General features: G+C 44.7%; 1 protein-coding gene across 3 annotated transcripts in view; it reads right to left on the reverse strand.

Annotated features, from left to right (window-relative positions):
• Positions 1 to 2,040: 2,040 nt before the first annotated feature.
• IQCA1 (IQ motif containing with AAA domain 1) overlaps positions 2,041 to 20,633 on the reverse strand; it is a 692,773-nt gene continuing 674,180 nt past the window's right edge. For all 3 annotated transcript variants that reach the window (XM_069225557.1, XM_069225559.1, XM_069225558.1), the window contains 4 exons: positions 15,053 to 15,139; positions 13,030 to 13,207; positions 6,319 to 6,557; positions 2,041 to 5,002 (listed from right to left, as the gene is read on the reverse strand). In XM_069225557.1, the coding sequence (XP_069081658.1) occupies positions 4,844 to 5,002; positions 6,319 to 6,557; positions 13,030 to 13,207; positions 15,053 to 15,139 (663 nt within the window). In that variant the 3' untranslated portion in view covers positions 2,041 to 4,843. The remainder of the gene's footprint in view (positions 5,003 to 6,318; positions 6,558 to 13,029; positions 13,208 to 15,052; positions 15,140 to 20,633) is intronic.

Consider the following 20,633-nt stretch of genomic DNA (forward strand, 5'->3'; position numbering starts at 1 on the left):
CGGTTGACAAATATGCAACTGCAGCATACCTAAATATAAACTTCCATAGTCCATTATTATTATATCATATATAGTTATAAAGCACATGTATTGTAGCAATACTTTCAAAATACAATTCAATCCTCTTCAAACATGTCTTCGGTGAAAAGGAGATCCACTTGTTCAATGGAAAAGAAGCTAACAGAATGCCTGTTATAAGGAAAAAGTGTACTCAGTTACACTGCTTAAGAGGGGCAGGGTATTGTAAGACATTGCCCAGAACAGTTCTGGCAGAGAGTGAGGGAAATATGAAAGACTTTGAGTAGGCCATGAAAACACTGAATAAATAGGTCCATTCGCTGCATAGTAGTCACTCTCAAAAAAGCCCCAAGAAAGGATTTTTCCTTCTGAACGTCGGTTTTTCATTGATATTTCTTCCTCTCTAATTGATCTTTCACATGTTCTGTGCCCAAAGACCAAAGGGTCATCTATGGCATGTGCCCAACCTTCATTCAAGCACATGCCTGAACTCCTTTCACGTACAGGAAGTAAACTCGTAGAACTCACTTCCTGGCAAAGACAAGAACCACATGGAATTCAGATAGACAGCGAAAACTGGATCAATAGATGAGGAAGGATCTCAAGAAATCCAACAGACAGAACCAATCAGCATACCAAAGCGAGTATGAACAAGCATAACTCAGAAGCATTCCCATCCTAGTGTTGGTACCAAATCTCTCACAAAAAAATGGAGGAATGGCCACATGCTCAAACATATTTACTTTCATTTTGACCTTCCATTGATCCAGTGTGACCATACAATATCATTTTTATCTCTAAAGCCCGTATTTAATAGAGTTCAAGCCCCCCTCCGCTGTATAAAAGTTATCAAACATGCAAATGAAGTTGGGTCCTTGTAAAGCACAAGCAGGTTGGACCTCAAGAACATAAAGTAGTGAGTAGCTATACATTTTCTTGATACTCTGGTGGTGCAGTGTGCTGGACTATATTTACAAGGCCACACAAAGTGATTTTACGTGGCTTTTCCTAGCCTTGTAAAAATGGCCCCTTTTCACGCATAACTCCGCGTGAAAAGGGCGTTCCATGGGAGTTGCTGTGGGAGTTCCCTTGCGACACCCATAGAATCTGATGCAGTCCCATTTTTACAAGGCTTGGAATGCGTCAGATTCCTATACCACCCCAGGGGTGGCATTAAAGTGCCACAATGGGGAGAAATAACGTTATTTCTCCCCGTTTTTTCCTCTTTCTATGTGTGCTGCATTTTGCAGCACACATAGAAAGAGGAAAATGCCATAATATCATCCCTGCAACACATACACCCTTGCACCATAGTGCAAGGGTGCCTGCGTTGATGCTAAGCAGTAGTTTGTGTGCCAGCACAGAGGAAAGTACAGGGTTGCATCATATTTCTGTAAATACAACACATCCTTGCACTTTCAAAATGGCGCAGTGCTGGGCAGCAAGGTGCCTTGCAGCGCCACACTGCGTCATTTCTTTGTAAATGAGCCCCTGAGTCTGTGAGCATACTTGGAATTACAAGTGGTGCTGAAACAACACGTCTCTGATTTCCCTCAAAACCCACCCTAGGCATTTCACCAGGTAAAGGCTGGTGACTTTGCCAGATGAGAAGCAGCCTCAAAATGATGCATTACTAATGGAATCAGTGCAATAATACTAATTGCCTTGGTAATTCCCCATTACTAATGGCATCATAAGAGTCTCCATCAGCAAACCATGTTATTCCTGGATCCAAAAATACTGATGCTCGCAGTACCGGTAATTCTGGTCACCGGGATTCCTTATTGGTATTCCAGCCCGATTGGACGAGGCCGTTTCAGTTTATCCTGCAAGAGGAAAACTACCAAGGCAGAGGTGATTCTTTGCACAACAACCCCTGGAAATGCACAGGCTCCACAGAAAAGTTTTGGTTCTATGAGCCTGTGTCAAAGAGACACGAAGAATTGTCATTGAGTCAGACGGTGTTAAAATACCAGTGCCACTTGGAACGATAGAGAGGAGTTTATCAATATGACTACCAGGGACTTAAGATCTGAACGAGCATGAATTATTAATCTGTACAATTACTAAGTAATGTGCACTGACAGAAAACGATATTTTATTAACATGTCACATTTCAACAATGCCTTGCAAGAAAGAAGATCAAAAAGTTCTTTATTACACATTCCGATAAAATGGACATCATTACAAGAGTGTATAGTTCGATCGATTCTCCAATCCACAACATTTTTGATCAAACCAAGCCGTTGCTAAGGGCAACAGTGTCAGCGTATTAGTCATGTGGGGGCATGCTCAATTTTCATCGCTGGCTGCTGGATTTTTCTGGAGATGCATACAAAGGGGCATATTTAAGAGCCCCTAGTGCCATTCTAACGCCACATAAGCATCATTTGTTTATGCTAATGTGGCATTAGGAGGCCAAAAACGGCATGCCATATTTACAAAGTGGCTCAATGCACGCATTGAGCCACTTTGTAACCTTTGGCGCTACGTTATGCCTGCACCAGGCATAATGTATGCAAAGGGAGCGTTCCCCAGAGGGGCAAAAAAAATGGCGGAAAGAAATCTAAAGGATGTTTTTGCATCATTTTTTTCAGAACTTTTAAAACCTGCTTAGAGCAGACATTAAAAGGAGGCCTCCATTGGTTACTGGTGCTTTGCAGGACTAGCGTCAACATTTTGTGACGCTAATCCTGCAAAGTGCCAGACTAGCGTAAAAAATTCTGATGCAAGTCCCCTAACTACTGCCATGGTGCGCCGTATTTTAAATAAGGCACACACATCGTGGCATTAGGGGGCACTAAGGGGCACAAGAAAAGTGGAGCTGCACTGTGTGCAGCGCCACTTTTCCTAAATATGACCCAAAGTGTTTAGAGGATGAACTAAATGGTTTTACATTTGTATTTCTCTTTTCGTTTGACAGCCTACCTACTGTTCAAATGGAACGGTGGCCATTTGAGCCAATGTGCCACACAATTTTGTGGGGCTCAAGGGAACCTAGTCCCTAGGCTAGAAAAGCTGAATACCCTAGATTAGGTCTGGCTCCTGCAGGACTTGGTAGAAAACCTGTAGCCCTAAAACAGCCAGGAATACAAAAATGATGCCCTTTGCAAAGACAAGACTGCCCACAATTTCATCTACAAAGAGCATGTCACTAATGGCTTTAGGACAGAGCATAGCTAAAGTTGCTTCCTAAGGGGCACACTGATCTCTTTGTACTAAATCTGGCACTGATCATGTTCCTAGGGAGCAATTGTGAGCTGTTTCATTGAGTAAAAGAGAGAGGTCTCTCAAGAGTACCTACCTTACATCATTTGATATCACCTTTGTGACCTCTGCCACTCTGTGGCATTTTAGCACTCCTTTTCCCACCTCCTGAAGTCACTCAGAATGTGGTGCAGAGAGTTGGAGTTCTGGCTTGGTTGAATCCAGCTGGTAGCCCACCTTTGTTCCTTACATTGGTTATCTCAAAAATTGTCATTTCACGGTGCCTCTGAAACTTAACTACAGTGACTGGACATCCTGGTGCCTGCAGACCGCTGGTCTCTTGTGGTACACCATACTTTTGGCCTCGCATTCACACCCCTCAACCATTCCAAATACAGGAGAGTGATTAGAAGCAACTCATTCCTCTGAGGATTGCACAGATGACAACAGCACACTAAGGCCCCAGGGACCAACTTCGACTGTCATGACCTTTGAACTACAAAACATGGACACTTTGTAAAACTTTAACCACATCGTTGTCTAGAAATTGGAGGCCATACTTCAGTTTCTTCAAAGACTAACCCCATATTCAATACATTTACAACAATTAATAAGCACTGGCTTAACTACTAATTTGGGCTACAGAGTAGCATGCTACCCACCATAAAGTGCTTCAAAACGTCTTCAGGGGTAGGGAGTGCTTCATAAATGCAATTACAAAACAATAGAAAAAGGAGAAAACCATTAAATTAAACCCAGTGTTGGTCTGATATATCACTGATATATTATTGACATTGTCTTCATTTTATTTTGCACTAATTGAATTACATTTTCCACATCATACAGTTTATTGAAATAAAAGGTGCGTGTTCTCATAATTTAAACCCTTTTCCCCTCCATAGTTGGGAATCGACCTCAATTTAGTTCTTCATCTCTCTGTGATTTCTGGTCACTTTTTCTATGTCATTTAGGTGTAGACATCTTAAGTTAATGAGATACAATACCGCTGCAACATGACCTGGATGAATCAGCAATGCTGGATGTGGTCCAGTAGGATAAACTTCCAAATACTCAACTATGGTTTCTTCTCTGGATAATTTATAGTGTTTTGAAATTATGAAAAGGAAAGTGGCACATCAATTTAAAGTTTGGCCGAACCATTGATGAAAACATTGATCCTTTTCTGTGCAGGATTATTGCTAGAAAGGGGAAAGAATCATAGAATGATTTCGACTCCAGGATGCTTTGATACATCAAGTGTGATCTGGTGTGTGGGGTTCCAGACTAAGTACATTTTGTCCAACCAGTTAAGCGTAAATGCTGATCTAAGGTGTAACAATTTCTCAGAAGAATTGGCTCTATTTTGGAGGCATCATCTGTATTATTAATGACCCCAAATGTTGGCCAGGTAGTACTGGCGAAGATGATGTTGCACCAGTAGGCAATTGGCTATACCTCATGGAGTGCTTCTGTCACATAAGATATAATCGCACATTCTTATTGACGGTCTTAGACCTCGATAGTGTCACAGGTGTGTTGGGATCAATGCAGACGAGGAATGAGAGGGGACGATCTCCTTGTCTGTGGAAGACTTCGCAGCAGTAAACATCTAGTCTGGTTACTTCTTCTTCTTTTTGCCTTTCTTCCCTCCTTTTTTGCCTTTTTTACCTCCACTGTCCTTCCCCTTCTTCTTGCCTTTTCCTTGATCCGTGCCCTCCTCTCGTTCCTTTAGCGCTTTGGCTCGTTTTTTGCCAAGGGGAGTCTTTGCATACCATGCCTGCAACAACAACAGCACAATACCTTATACTGGTTAACATGGCCCCCTTTGGTATTACAAGCTGACATGCCCTGAGAGCATTTAAACAATCAGAAAGATGGGGTAAGGCAGAGATTCTGAGAAAATAGGTGCTGAGACAAAGTAAGGAGGAGGTGGGTGGTTTTCGCCTTCCAGTGACTGGCATGTGGGCAGGATGAGGAGTAGGAGGTGGACAAGTCCTCTCCATTGAACGATGAACACTGTCAAAATGGGATGTAGACAGCATCAGAATGTCTCCTACATATAAAATATATTGGTGGGCTGTTAGGCACAGAGTGACATGCATCCACCCCTCCTTCACTGCCATCGGTGGAAGATGCGGAGGAAGGAGATCATCTCTTGTGAAAAGCAACAAGAGGATTAGAGTGTGAAAAGCCTTCACCGCCAGTTCATTAGCGGAAGATGATAATAATAGGCCTTTCTCTCCTGTGAGCAGCATTGGGAAGGATGAGGAAGAAGGGGCACCCATTTAGGGATTGGGGAGGATGAGGAGGGTGGCAGCTCTTCACCTCCAGTGAGTTTCTCTAAGCAAAAGAAAGGAGTGGCATGCTTTCAGCAAACATACCATTGTGGGAGTATTGGGTCGAGGATGGGGCGGGGAGAGAGGGGGGAGGAGGTGAAGGCGAGGGCGAGAGAGAGAAAGAGAGATAGAGAGAGACAGAGTGAGAGACTGGGGGAGTGTGAGGATTGGTACACATTCAATCACGCACTGAAAGACAATGAAGAAAATGATGTGCCTTCAGGTTTCTGTATTAGGTGGAGGATGAAGAAATAGATAGATACAAAGACAGAGAGAGAGAGGGGGAGAAATAGGGAGAAAGAGAGAGAGAGAAATAGACACACAACACATAGATAGTCCATCATCTTCAGCAGCAGGGTTTGGGTAGAGTGAGGAGGGGGATGCCACTTTTTCAGCCACAGTAACAGGCACTAGGAGTGGAAGAGAAAATAGTTGGAGTTCTTTACTTCCAGTGATACGCACTGAGAAGATGCAGAGCCTCGAGGAAGGCTTCATCTCCAGTAAGAGGAATTTTTAGGATGAAGAGGAGGGTGCCACTTCGTAATCTCCAATGACAAGGAACGTGGCTATGAAGAGGATGGAAATAATAGACCTTTACTGTAAGTGATATATATTGGGGAAAGCCTTTGCTTCTATTGACTGACATTGACTGAGGATGAGGAATAGCAGGACAGACTTTCATCTCTAGGGACAGAGACCGGAGGAGTTGAGTATAAATCCAGGTAGCCCGATGCTCCACTTATCACCCGTCTCTCACCTTAAATGCTTCTTCCTCCTCCTTAAACACAGGCTCCAGCCTGGCCAGGAAGGGAATGAATTCACTGGCCGTCAGGGGCTTCTTGACAAGGTGTCGGATGCGTCGCTCACTCAGAACATTCTGTGCTGCCTGTACCATATGTCCAGGTGTGAAGCCATCAGTGATCTTTGCTAGGCAGCTGAGGTTCAGGGAGCTGGTAATGGAGCCTCCATGCTGTAGAATGAGGTGTTTCCACAACACTGCCATCCACGGAGGAACAGAGAAAAATAAAGAGGAAAAGCGAGTTAGAATGCATGTATCACTGCCATTAGTCAGTTCCTAAATAAGGAAGTAATTAATTGTACATTACTTATAGGCAAAACACTGAAATGGTACAATTCTCCGGCAGTGCATGTAATTATGGATTTGATGCACTTGCCACATATTCCGCCGCTTGAGGCAGTAATTTTCAGATTACAATATACTGGTAAGCAGCAGATGTGGTGCAACACAGTGGCAGGCACTGTTGATCACTCATCTTTCAACTGTTGCTGGGTGTATTCGTGTTTAAAACAGATACTAATGAGGCTACACATTTGCCCAGACATTATTAAAGTCCCTAATTGATGCTCTGGAGAAAGGCTTTTTGTCAGCAGCATGAAAAAAATCCTTACATATTTATAGAAATTCAAGAATGATGGAAATGTAGGGAAAATAAATTTGAATATCTAGGGCTGCTGATCTTTTGCAACACATTTTTGATTATTGCAGCTAAATCACGAATGTGCGTGCCAACAGAAATGCTGTGACTTACCGGACACAACCTGAGCAGAAATTTGGGGGCCACTGTTTTATGTAACGGGACATGGTCCCAGGGGCTGAAAATAATCAAGAAAAGTGGTATAACAAGTCAGGGTGGAGATACCCTGACCCCAGCGGTGGGATTCAGGGGTGTTTCTGGGTCACATTATGTGTTCTAAACATTAAAAAATTATTTCTTTCCCCCATGTGTGATATTTGAATCTCATCAGCTTGTCCCCCCGTAATGTTGTAACAGATTTGTGAATATTGGCAAAACAAATACAGTAACAGACTCTTTAGACACTAATTCATTCACTCATAGACACACTCAGAGACTCATGCACCTTCTCATGCACCCACTTAGTTACCCATACACCCACATATACCCAATCAGACACTCACTCACACACTCACAGACCCACTCAGATACTCATGCGCCCACTCTCAGACCCACTCAGAGACTCATGCACCCACTCACACACTCACTTAGAGATGTATGCACACCCACACAGACCCACTGAGCGACTCAGGCAACAAGTCACAAACCCAATCTGAGAATCACGCAGCCACTCACAGACCCTCTCAGACGCTCATGCACTCACTCCCAGACTCACTCATAAACATCCGCACCCTCTCACTGACTCACTCAGAGACTCACGCACCCTCTCACAGACCCACTCAAAGACTCATGCACCGACTCACAATGCCATTCAGAGACTCATGCAACCACCGAGAGACCCATTCAGAGACTCATGCACCCACTTACAGACCCACTCAGACATTCTGTGGGGGTGAATGCCTGTGGGTGGTTGGCCAACCCCTGACACGCACGGCCAAAGGCCCTGTGCGATATAGGGTTAGAGGCATGCATGCATGGGGGTTGGTTGCAGGGCCTGGCCACAGTGTAGGCCCTGCGGCCAACACCCTTCTGCATTAGAAAAAACAAAAAATGAACTGAAAAAAACAAAGGTTACAGGGACGCTACAGTTAGGAATTAGCATTTTAAAAACCTTACAAATTCACTAAAAGAACCAAAGGTTACAGGGACGTTATAGTTAGGCTCTTATTTTAAACATTCAAAATCATAGAAATTCACCTGTTAGAGTTATTTCAAGTAACTATGACTTGTGCCCTAAGGTAACATAGGCGCTGTGGCCATCCCCCCTAACCACCCAACCCCACGCTACGCACGACCCTTAGGCCATGCGTGGCAGGAGTTGGCCACGGCTGGTCTCTCTGGGTGTGAGAATAGGTGTGAGAGGGTGCATCTGAGGGTGAGAGTGGGTGTGAAAGTGTCTGTCTGGGTGTGAGAGTGGGTGTATAAGAGTCTTAATGGGTGTGTCAGTTGCTATGTGGTTGTGTGAGTGGGTCCATGAGGTTTTAAGTGGGTCTGTGAGTGAGTGCAAGAGGATCTGAGTGGACCTGTGAGTGGGTGAGTGTATGAGTGGGTTTGTAAGTGGGTGCGTGAGGGTCTGAGTAGGTCTGTGAGTAGGTGCATGAATGTGAGTGGGTGTGTGAGTGGTTGCATGAGTGTGAGTGGGTCTGTGAATGGGTGCGTAAGGGTCTGAGTTGGTGTGTGAGTGGGTGGAAGGGATTGAAAAAGAGAAATTGAGAGAGAGAGAGAGAAAAAGAGGGAGAGAGGTAGAGAGTTTTTAGGCTTTGATGGATGATATATTTAGGATGAGATATTTCTGGACAAATTGAAAAGAAAAATGTATTTATCAATAGTAAGATCACCTTTCAGTATGAACCTTAAAGTTTTAAAGAAATTAAAGTAGGGAAATAACAACAGACGCACCTGGACTAGAACCCTCAACTTTCAGCGTGAGGGTCTGTGACCCTAACCATTATGCCACAGGTGACTTACTTATTGCTCTCTCTCTCTTTCATCTCATTATGGGACGGAAGACAGCAAGAGAGTGACAGGACTGCAGGGGGAGCCTGAAGGTCACCTCAGTCCTAGCCGGCTCCCCACATTCTGTGGGAGCCGGCATTGCGCTCACACACAGTCAGTTGCTTTAAGTAGCAGCTCACTGCATGTGGAGGCAATGTTTTCATCTGTCTTCCTTGCACACATATGTGCATGCAGAGAAGACAGATGAAAACTCTGCTTTCTGCAAGGGAGAGTTGTTTGACAGCTCTCTCTTGCAGAAAGCAGACTGTGTGCTTTTGCTTGGTGGGAGCTGTCAGAGCTCCCACTAAGCAAAAGCAAACAGCTATGTCCCTGGGGTGGGAACCCCAGGAGTTAGCAGGAGCCAACCCTGGGGGGTAACGGTCCCCAGGGCCATCTGTGTGTCCTCAAGGGAATTCGAGCTGACCCTGTCCAACTCTGCATGTAGCCCCGAGGAGGTGGCAGTCCCCAGGGCTGCTGGAAGCTGTGTACCCCCCCACTTTGAAATTGATGGGTGCCCCGGGGAGGTGGTGTTCCTTCCTGGGGCTGCAGAGGGGCCAAGCGTCCCCCCCCCCACATTTGTTTTTAATGAGTGCCCCGAGGAGGTGGCAGTCCCGGGGCTGCGCAGGGGCCGAGCGCCCCCCGCATTTGTTTTGATTAGAGCCCCGGGGAGGTGGCAGTCCCTTGGGCTATATGGGGGCCAAGTGGCCCCCCTGCTTTTAATTTGATTAGAGCCCCAGGGAGGTGGTGGTCCCTAGAGCTGCAGGAGGACTAGACGCCCCCCGCGTTGAAGATATAAATGCCCCCGGGACCTGGCCCACTCAGGGGTTCCAGTGAATCAAGTGCGGGAGCCCACACTTGTTTTTTTTTACATTTTGGTGGATCTTCCACGACTCCGGCTGAAAATGTTTTAAAAAAATGTTTTTTGCTCTGGGGGTGTCCTTCTGGGACCCCAGCACCAGAGCTAAGGGGTCAGGGTGACTCTACCCTGGCCTCTTTTCTTATTTTTTACTTTTTTCCTGGGTCTTGGCTGAAGCTGAGTCCCAATGCGGCTGCCAACACTTGTTGGAGTGTTGGCAGCCAATCAGATCTCAGCACGAGATCAGGAGTTTTGTGAAGCCTTCTAATCCCTATATATACAAATTTGTATTTCCTTTAATTTCTCAAAAACTACTGCACCAAACAACAAAAAGGTCGCTTTCTGGACCAAGAGCTACCCTTCTGTCAATTTTGGTGTAATTCCGTCCAGTGGTTCGGGCGATGTAGCTGTTCAAAATCTCTATGGGAAAATGAATGGGGAAAAAGTGTTTTTGGGCAAAAGAAAAAAATATTTTTCTATAGAAACTACGTCCTAACTATAAGCACCTAGTGGCAATCGCCACTAGATTATATATATATATATATATATATATATAAGTAGCATGTATTTTATTGCAGTTTATTGGTCCTCTCTGTCACCGGCACCGGCAGTGGAGTGCGCCGCCCAGCAACTTTTTGACCACTTTGTTCTACAATATATATATATATATATATATATATATTCACATAGAGTCTGAAAGTTTATGTGTGACTATGTATTTATGTGTGCTTCCTCATTCCTGCATACCCATATATGCCTTTGGACTGTCTGTGTGTGGGCTTTCTGCATGTTGGTCTGTTTGAGGTGTGTTTGTCATTTTGCATGGGGGTGTGTGTTAGTGATTTGTGTAGGTGTTTATGTGCGCAGGTCTGTGTTTGTGTATGTGTGTGTGAGTCTGACTGCAAACGTCTTTCGTTGTTTCAGTGTTGGGGGCTGGCTCTGTCTGTGTGCGGCAGGCAGGAATGGTGCAACTATTTTCAGTGATACATGCAAAATAGCATTATGCTTTTCGAGAGCCTCCATCACGTAATAAACAAACACTGGAAACCAACAGGTCTAGCTTGCATGTTTTAGAAAAAGTCTGATCTAGTGAAAAGTGAAAACAAATGATTGTTTTCTGCATATAATCAAGGGAAGTTGATCGGTGGTAACGCAGTGTATGTCTGAGACGTAAAATAGTCATTTTGTGTTGCAATGAAAGCACGCCAGTGGCACAGACTGATACAGTGCACAATGTGTGTGTTTTTTCAGGAACTGTTTGCAATACGTATCAGACGACTACGCTGACAAGCCACCTACAAAAATTATCAGGTTTATTATAGTTATGTAGTGCCATCTGGTGGTAGTTTACTAATATAGCAGGAGGTCGACTTATGGAAACTCCAGCCATACGGGCTAACGTGTCACGTGTAGGTGAAGGAGATGGATCTTTGTAAATTTTCAGCACTCGCCTCATGTTGCCTAGACCACAGGTTCCCCCACTGGTGTTCTGCACTCCAGCAGCAAGAAATAGGTAGTCATACTACAGCTGTGGCCTCCTAAGAAATATTATCCTTAGAAACGATCCCTGTCGAGTGCTTACAGTTAAAACCTAGAGCTAATATTGGCATCTGAAGAGACAGTGGTAGTGTAGGGATGGATGAGATGGAGATTAGCAGAACGTGTGGATGTCTGTAGATATGTTTGTGAGTTAGTGTTTGTGGATCTATGTCTATGGATATGTCTGGATGCGAACTGGGGTTTATTGGAGTGGGTCTAATTGTCTGCGCATTTGTGTAGGTGCATAATGTGATGTGCATTGGGGTCTATCTGTGTGTATGGGTCAGTCTGTTTATCTGTGAGACTGCAGATTTGGGTGCATGTGGTGGTATTTGTTTGGAGTGGGTTTATGTGTGTGTATGTATCGTGGGACAGTTTGTGTGGGTTTGTTTTGGAGGATTGGTCTATGTTGTAAGTAAACCCCTGTGTGTGTGTGGGTGTGATCGTCACTGAGGGTGGATCTATGTTTAAGAGGGTTTCTGTGATCATGTGTGGGCCTGTAGCAGTGGCATAGCGAAACATTAGGGGTCCCCCCTGCAAACTAAATGGACGGTGCTCCCCAGGACCCAGTCAGGAGCTTCCAGGCCAGGGGTCCGCCATCTGTGCACAGTGTACTGTGCTGAGGGGTCCCCTGGAGCTCGCCCCCCTGCACCGCAGGGGCTGTTGGATGGTAATGTTACACCACTGAATGGGGATGAACATAGTCACTTCTCTCCTTAGAATGTAAAAAATCTGAACAAAAAGGCCAAACTCACATTTGGATTTACTCATTATTTATGGCACTAGGCTAAAAGTTGTGAAAAAAGGAAATGGATAACCACTTATCATTTAGCTAGTAACTTGTCACTGTGTCACGCAAGGCAGCACAAGGCAACGGAAGGGCTTCAGTGCAGTGGCATAACGAAACTTGAGGAGGTCCCTCTGCAAAGTACCTGGAGGGGGCCCCACCTCTGGCCCATCACCCAGGGGCTGCCCCTCCACTGTAGCGGAGGAGCATTGTCCCACTTCTAATAAGGCAGCAGAAAATAAAATGATAATACATTATTATAATTGTATTTTTCTGCTGTCTAAGGCGGGGCATGCATCCTCCACATCAGGAGGCAGGCATGGTAGTGGTGCACTCTGAGGGCCTGATTTATACTTTTTTGGCGCCGCTTTTGCATCTTTTTCTGACGCAAAAGCCACACAAACGTACAAAATATAATTGAATTTTGTAAGTTAGCGCTTTAATTTTGTACGTTTGTGCGACTTTTGCATCAAAAAATGACGCAAATATGGCACTTAAAAAGTATAAATCAGGCCTAAGTGTATATCAGTTTTGTTGGCTGTCTGAGGCCGGCCAAACTGACATGCACACTTAGAACTCTCCACCCGGCTGTATTTCACAGCTGGGTGGAGATCAAGTGCAGACTCCCACTTCCTTTCTGAGAGGCATTTAAACTTGCTAAGGCCAATCCCAGCGCTTCTCTCAAAAGATTGGTTTTGTGCAGGGAGGTATCTCTTTCTGCACACAAACAATTCTGCCTGTAACACAGGCACCCTTGCACCATGGAGCAAGGGTGCCTGCGTTAGCACTAGGCTGCATTCAGTGCACTAGCACAAGGAGAGAGCAGGAATGCATCATATCTCCACCTCTGCTTACCTAACCGCGAAGCGTAGTCTGGCCTGGGGATCAGGATCACCTTCTTGTAGATCTTGCAAAATGATTTGATGTCGGCATCAAAGGGACGCTCTGTGGTTCCCACTATCAGGACCCGATCCTCAGCCTTCAAAGATTTCAGGATCTTGGGAAGGTTCTTCTTCAGTCGCTTTGGATCTAACTTTTAGGGAAATAAAGAGGGTGCACAAAGATGCTGATAAATGCTTAGAGGACAGGTGTGAGTAAAGTAACTCTTTTACAATATGTTTTTTCATGGGATATTTTGGTAATAATAACATTATGCATTGATGTAAAGAACAGAATATCGCAGATAAATATTTTAAAGTGTTAAACAATTGTAGTATCATACAGTATCATATAAATAGTCCTCACCACTTTGATCATAATTTGTCCTATCAGAGGTTACCATTGTTCAAGGTAAGAATTTCTAAAGTTCTGCATGACACATGAGCCCTCAGAACCAAGTGTAGTATCCCTTTCAGGGCCATTACCAGTAACCCGGTGTCTCCATACCCAACAATTCTGAAACCAGAAATAACAGGCTAGTTTCTTTGTGTGCAGAACCTCACCCCATGAAACCAATGCACGGAAAGCGGATGGACTTCCGGGCTTGCATACAGCCAGTACCCTGACTAACTTCTGCAGCTCCACGGGGAGCAAACAATGCTCTTGCCAGCCTATCTCAGCACTGCTCTAGTCTGCTCTGTACCACCATCCTCCTGTCCCCCACCTCGATGCCTCTGTCCCTCCCACTGACATCTTGCGCCTGCTTTGAGCAATTGGAAAATATCCGGGGCTCTGTCCCTGCAATCAGGGAAACATACAAAAAAGGACCTGGTATTCCTTAGTGGGCCAGTGGGCTTATTTCCCATTTTGGGGACAAAAATCATAATTGCCAAGTTTTGGTGCGGAATACCTGCTGGAATCTGATATCACCACACTCAGATGCAATCATTCGAGTGTTGCATAGATTTGTAGTGCTTAGAGATGCGCTCTGAAGGTCTGGCATTGTCAAAATGCATTTTTAGGTATGAGGGATGCTAAGGAGACTGATGCTGATGTGATCCAGAAAAGGAACATATGTGAGTGGTGTTTAGAACTATTCCTACACATGTATGGGGTGGTCTAGATATGCAAGGAAGAGAGGGGTCAGGATGTTCTTTGCACTTGTGGAGTGGTCAGCAGATGTCCTCTGCAGATGTGAGGGGCAGCCAAGCTAAGCACTCTTATGATGTAGAAGTGGTCAGCAGATGCTCTCTGCAAAGGTGGCTGGGCAATCTTATCTGTATGTGGTTTGGTTGGTAACCAGGTGCCCTCTCCTCCTCTGAAGGATGACAAAAGGATGTCTGCTGCTTGTGTGGAGGTGATCAGCAGATGTGTGCTGCACTTGTGATATATTTTCCTGGAGTGGAACAGCTGCCCCCTGCAGACATGAAGGATGGAAAGATGATGTCATCAGATTGTGTGAGGGTGGTTACGAGATGCAAGCTAAGGTGTGAGGTGTCTTCAGGACAAGACCTCTTCAGACGTGAGGGATGATCGCTAGGTGCTCTGTGGAAGTGTGGGGTTTCAGATGTTGTCTTAAGGAGTCATGAATAGCTGAGCTATGCTGGTCAAGAACAGGCATGTGTGATGGCCAGCAGATAATGTCATCTAGATTTATTGCATGAAGAGGGCATTGCAGTTATAACTAAAAGTAGATCGTGACTGGTAAATGTAAACCACTCTGCAGACATGAAGTTAGCCACTGTCATGTTTTAGGGTTCCTATTGTCCTCACATCTACTGAGCATACCATAACTCTTGATGCCCCATAGTCTTGAATGCAGCGTTCTTTAATACATTTTTCTCTACAGCAATCCTTCACAAACCACATTACTGTATAGCATTTAGGCTCAAGGATAAATAATACACAGCTCTTGCTCAGGATCTTGTTGTTTGTAGAAGGTAGTTATTTGCAACACCACAAGTGAGTAAAAGGAAGAGATGTTAGAAAAGCTTCTCACCGACTTCTCCTGTTTCGGCACTTTCTTGTAGAAGGTCTTTTCGGCATCTCCAATCCACACCACTGAAGGCTGCAGCTGTCGGGCGACCTGAAACAGACATACACCATGTCCTTATGAGGTTTAGAGAGGCTGACTTTCAATATCAGGGAGTTCTGTGATGGGTCATCTTCTTACACGCAATCTTTTATACACAAACCACGAGGGTTCAAGGAAAGTCAGTCCACCCACAGGCACAACAATTTGGCAGAGCTGTATTCTGGATCAAGTGATTGTGTAATCAGATATCCAGGTGTTATGTACAGTGCTGCAATCTACCATTCTCTGAGGTCCTGAGAGCATCTAGGGCTTCATCTTCAAAGGTTTGGCCTAGGGCAGAGCCGCAAGTCTTTTTGCTGTGCTGCCCTACGCCAAATTGAAAGGGCAAGATAGCACCATATTTATGAAATACAGTGCATTCCAGTCCTTTCAGCCAGCAGTGGCTCACAATTTGGTGCCTCGCACCAACGCAGGCACCCTTGCACCATGGTGCAATGGTGTCTGCGTTGTTGGCAGGAATGTTTTTGTGTAGGAAGGAACACCTTCCTGCACAAAAACAATTCATAGAGGTGTTTTCCTTGTTCTATGGTCCAGATTTAAGAAGGTCTAGCTCCTCCTTGCACTACATTAGCGTAATTTTTTTATGATGCTAATGTGGATCAACAAGGCCAAATTCACTGCACCAGATATACAAAGTGGCGTAATGCATGCATTGCGCCCCTTTATAACCCAATGCACCACATTATGCCTGCGCCAGGCATAATGTATGCAAGGGGGTGTTCATCTATGGGGGGGGGGGGTCGCAAAAATGGCACAGTGGAATCTTTGAGATTCCACTCCACCTATTTTAGCAGTTATTTTTAACACAACTGCACAGGGCAGGCGTTAAAAGGGGGCACACCATTATTCTCAATGGGCCCCTATGTACTTTGCAGGATTAGTGCCAACATTTTTGGCACTAATCTTGCAATGTACAACAATAGCATCAAAAATGATGATGCTATTGCCCCTAACTTGCGCCATGGTGCGCTGTATGCCCAATACAGTGCACACATAGTGGAGTTAGAGGGGCACTAAAGGGCTTATCTTGGACACAGGGTAACCGTACATGTAATGCAGCGCCACTTTTCTTAAAGATGGGCCTATGTGTCCTGCAGAATGCAGCACCTCTGGAAAGAGGAAAAAACAAGGAGAAATTGAAACATTTCTCCTTGTTACGCCTGCTCTGGGGAGGCATAAGGTTTTGGTGCTGCCCCAGGTGTACGTGATTTTGTAAATCTGGGGCAGAGTCCAAATCCATGGGTGTTGCGTGGGAACATCCATTGCAACGCCCATGGAACACCTCCTTGACGCAGAGTAAGGCACTTCAGCGCTTTGCGCTCCCTTGCTTTATCCCATATTTGTGAGGCCATGCAAAGCCAAGCAGAGTGGCTTTGCAGTGCCTCGTAGATATGATTAAGAGGCCTGCGCCACCAGAGTGTCTAAAAAGGTGACGATCTGGCAGCACAGGACTCTTGTAATTAAGCCCCCCAGTTCCAGAATCTCCAGAACAGGTAAGAAGGCAACAGCTTCATAAACACTACTGGACCATGCAGCTCATCTTTCCACATCAACAATGCAGGATGCATGGTGTGTTGCCCTGTAACACTGATGGAACCTTGATTGGCTGTTCTCTCTCTATGACATGCGAAGCACGTGCAGGGCTGACCTCATCTAAACACAATGGGATTAGTGAAGGCATGACATGTATCTGAAAGGCTGTGGGACATGTGCGGGAATGGCTTCTCGCACAGCAATGTGGGCACATGCGAAGCAGCTCATTGCACTCTCCAACACTGCTTTACACACGAATGAGGAAGTGATTGTTAACACGCTTAAAGTGCATAGTAAAGGTCTGAATGCCTGAGAGAGCTCACCTTAGTTTTTGGAGTGAGGCTAGCTCAGACATCGGGCATCCTCATTAATTACATAATATGACCTTAAGGGTTTGCTAAAAGCCTGATCTTTGTATTCTTTCCTTCGTGCTCCTTCTCAACATGCAGAGAGCTTATATGGGGAATCATCTATTGACTTCTGATTAGGCAGATTCAAGAAAATGTTGCTTTTTAGACCCTGACACAAATCTTAACATTCTTTTCGGCTATTGCACAGGCAATCTGAGAAGAACTATGGGGGTTATTCTAACTTTGGAGGAGTGTTAATCCGTCCCAAAAGTGACGGTAAAGTGACGGATATACCACCAGCCGTATTACGAGTTCCATAGGATATAATGGACTCGTAATACGGCTGGTGGTAAATCCGTCACTTTTCCGTCACTTTTGGGACGGATTAACACCTCCTCCAAAGTTAGAATAACCCCCTATGTGTGTTAGGCTGACTCGGAGACAACAAAGACATTTGAGTCGTGATTTTGTGTTTAAGTCAAGCGAAATTCCACATTTTGCAGAACGTTTAGCTGCAAAATTTAATTGGGCTGTGCCAAGTGCCACCTTTAGACCATTATACTAATCAAGTGTACAGCTGTGTAGGCGAGGCGCTGCTCCTCCGCTAGTCAGAGTGCCGCCGCCCCGCCAGCAGCAGCAGCTGCAAACCGTTTACCAAAAAACAATAATAAACAATGTTTATTATCGTTTTTTGGTAAAAGGTGTGGGGCCACAGGCAGTGACGTACACTGAGGGGGAGTGCGCAGGACTCCCCCTCACTGCGTATGTATGTTTGGCCGGCCAAACACACATGCGCAGTAGGCTCTCTCTGGCCCTGTGTTGCCAGGCTGGAGAGAGCAGGCACAGGCTACCAGGCTGCCTGGGAGTGTCCTGGCTGGGTGCTCCCAGCCAAGCCTGATGCTGCTCTGAGCATCATCAGGATTGGCCACAGGGCAGGCTGGGAACCTGGGCATGGAGCCTGTCTGCGCAGGAGAGGAGCAGCGTGGAGGTGAAGGCGACAGCAGCGACGATTCAGGTAATTTTTTTAAAACGTATTATTATTATTATTAATTCCCCCCGCACCTCTCACCCACGCATGTGATGCCGCACCCCTAATTAGCACCGAAGCTGCTCCTGGTATTCGACTCAGCTTCAGTGAGTGTCTTGTCACAAGTCCTCTCTTTTTTAGTGGGTAAGTTTACCTAGCCCCTAGAGGCACATAAGGTAGCCGTGTTCGCTGCATAGACAAGAATCTCATGTTGGCACTTCATTTTGGCAAGACACAGGACTTTGGGGCTGTAAGGAATATGTCAGACCTGTGAGCGCATATCTTACAGGGTATATGTGAGGAGGTGATCCTCTGACCCCATAAAACAGTATACGATATGAATAAAGCAAGCATTTGCAATGTAATGGGTCTCGCTTTTTCTCAAGTTAAAGCTATTAGCATGGTAAATTCCTAACTGGACTTTTCATGCCACATAAATTGAAAATGAAAATTAAAGCAGTTGACATAAGCAAGCAGATTCAAAGCGCCACGGCCGCCTTGAGCATGAGAGAGAAGGAGAGACACAAAAGGAAAAAGAAGTTTGCTCGCAGTCAAACCTATCGGCAAAAGTGCAATTATCCACGTAACAGGGTCGATGGCCAAGACAGTAACAAAACTACCCCAAGGAAGGACAAATGTAAAACATTTACCAATGATAACAAAGGATTTTTGAAAGGCAAGCCCATGAGCGAGTGATAGTGATGGGTGTGCGGTGGGTGTGGTTAAAAGCCCACAGATAGATTACAACACGTCAGATCGCTTGCACGATTGACCTAAAAACGGTAATCATTGCTTTTATAATTTCTAGGATAAAATACTGTAATGTCCTTCATGTTGGCATCCAACAACAACTGCTGGAGAAACTTCAGGTGCTCCAAAATGCGGCAGCACGCATTCTCCTGAGGATACCTAAATTTACCTCTGTTTCTCAAGCCAGAGCTGATTTACACTGGCTACCAGTCAGAGAACAAGTCACCTTCAAAGCCCTCTGTTTATCTCACAAAGTCCTACATGATGCCAGCCTGGAATATCTACAGAGGAAATTTCAATAGTATACTCCCAAGAGAATGGTTTGGCTTACTTCCATCAAAAACGTTGTGATCCCTAAAACCAACAAGGCACTCTGAAGGGGGGGAAGGGTCATTTTTCCACCTGCAAAATTTGGAAATCTCTGCCTTTGCCAGTTAAAGCTCAGCCTAATTTAATTTACTTTAGAAAGCTGCTTAAGACCTGGTTGTTTTCATGTTCTCTGCCTCAGTACTTTGCACTCTGGTTCCATAATGGACTCAAGCTCCAAGCCGCCTTTGGGCATTTGCGTGCTCTGGGAAACCATTTAATTCACTCATTCATTTCATTCATTTATATACACACATCTTTTTATTTTACAATAATTAGTATTTGTTATGTGCTAAGTCAAGGTATATCACATGAATTAGAATTATTACCATATAACATAATCCAGATAAATTAGTCTAAATTCCCTACTAGACCTCCAGCATTATATTATTGGTTCTGCTCTGTGGCAGAGCCATGCATTACCTCTGACATGCCTGGTGTAGATCTGGCTGTCTCCTCATTTCCGGCAGCACGCCTCCCAGCATGTCAGCTCTCGACTCCTCCTTGCTAAATAAGAGGAACGTATGTAGCAGGTCTACAGAGATGTTTGGGGCACCCCTCACTCAAAACCCAGTGTTAAGCAAGTATCAATATTTTGCCAGAGGCAATGCTTGCATTCAAAGCATTGGAAGACTTAGTATATGTTGGTTTTGAAACTCAGGTTCATGTGCAGACTGGAGGAAACTCTTCAAAGACACTGAAAGGTAGATGTTTACATAAGCAGTGTAGAACTGGGAAATTAATTATGAGACGTGAACATCAGAACGCACGTGACAATTGGTTCACAAAAAATTGTTCCGCAGTTTCTACACAACAAAGTAAATACATATTAGATACACGGCCATTTTAAGTGCCAACAAAAAATTGTTTTTAACTATTATTAATTAGGAGCACCTACAGCTATTATGTTTTTGACTGTTCTCTTGAGTCCATCGGTTATTGATACATAAGACGTCTATACCTTGAAAAAGGATGAAAGACGCATTGGTAGCTGTTGGAAGTTACAAGCATATACATGAAATGACTAAAAAAATGAAACGCAAAACGTTGCTTGACCAGTGCATGAGCCGAAATAATGTGTTTCCATCCAACAATACATGAGATAACGTGCGGGCAGGTTGGTTTCTTAAAGATCATGTGGAACTGACATTTCATACAAATTATAATCTGAATCCATATGGAAGTTGGTCTTTGCTTAGTTTTGCACCCACAGAACACTTATGCATTTGATATTCTTATTGACTGCAATAACATGTGCTATGTAGATACCACCGTTGCTTATCCTGATTTTCCTTTAGTGGCGGCATCACATCTATATACTGATTTACAGGCATTTGTACCTGGATTTTCATGGAGGGAATGTCTATCTGATCCCTCACATAGGCCCATATTTATACTTTTTTAGCACCACATTTTCACTGCTTTTTGACACAAAAGCAGTGCAAACTTACAAAATACA

The sequence above is a fragment of the Pleurodeles waltl genome, chromosome 3_1 (genome assembly GCF_031143425.1).
Source record: "Pleurodeles waltl isolate 20211129_DDA chromosome 3_1, aPleWal1.hap1.20221129, whole genome shotgun sequence".
Classification (NCBI taxonomy): Eukaryota; Metazoa; Chordata; class Amphibia; order Caudata; family Salamandridae; genus Pleurodeles; species Pleurodeles waltl.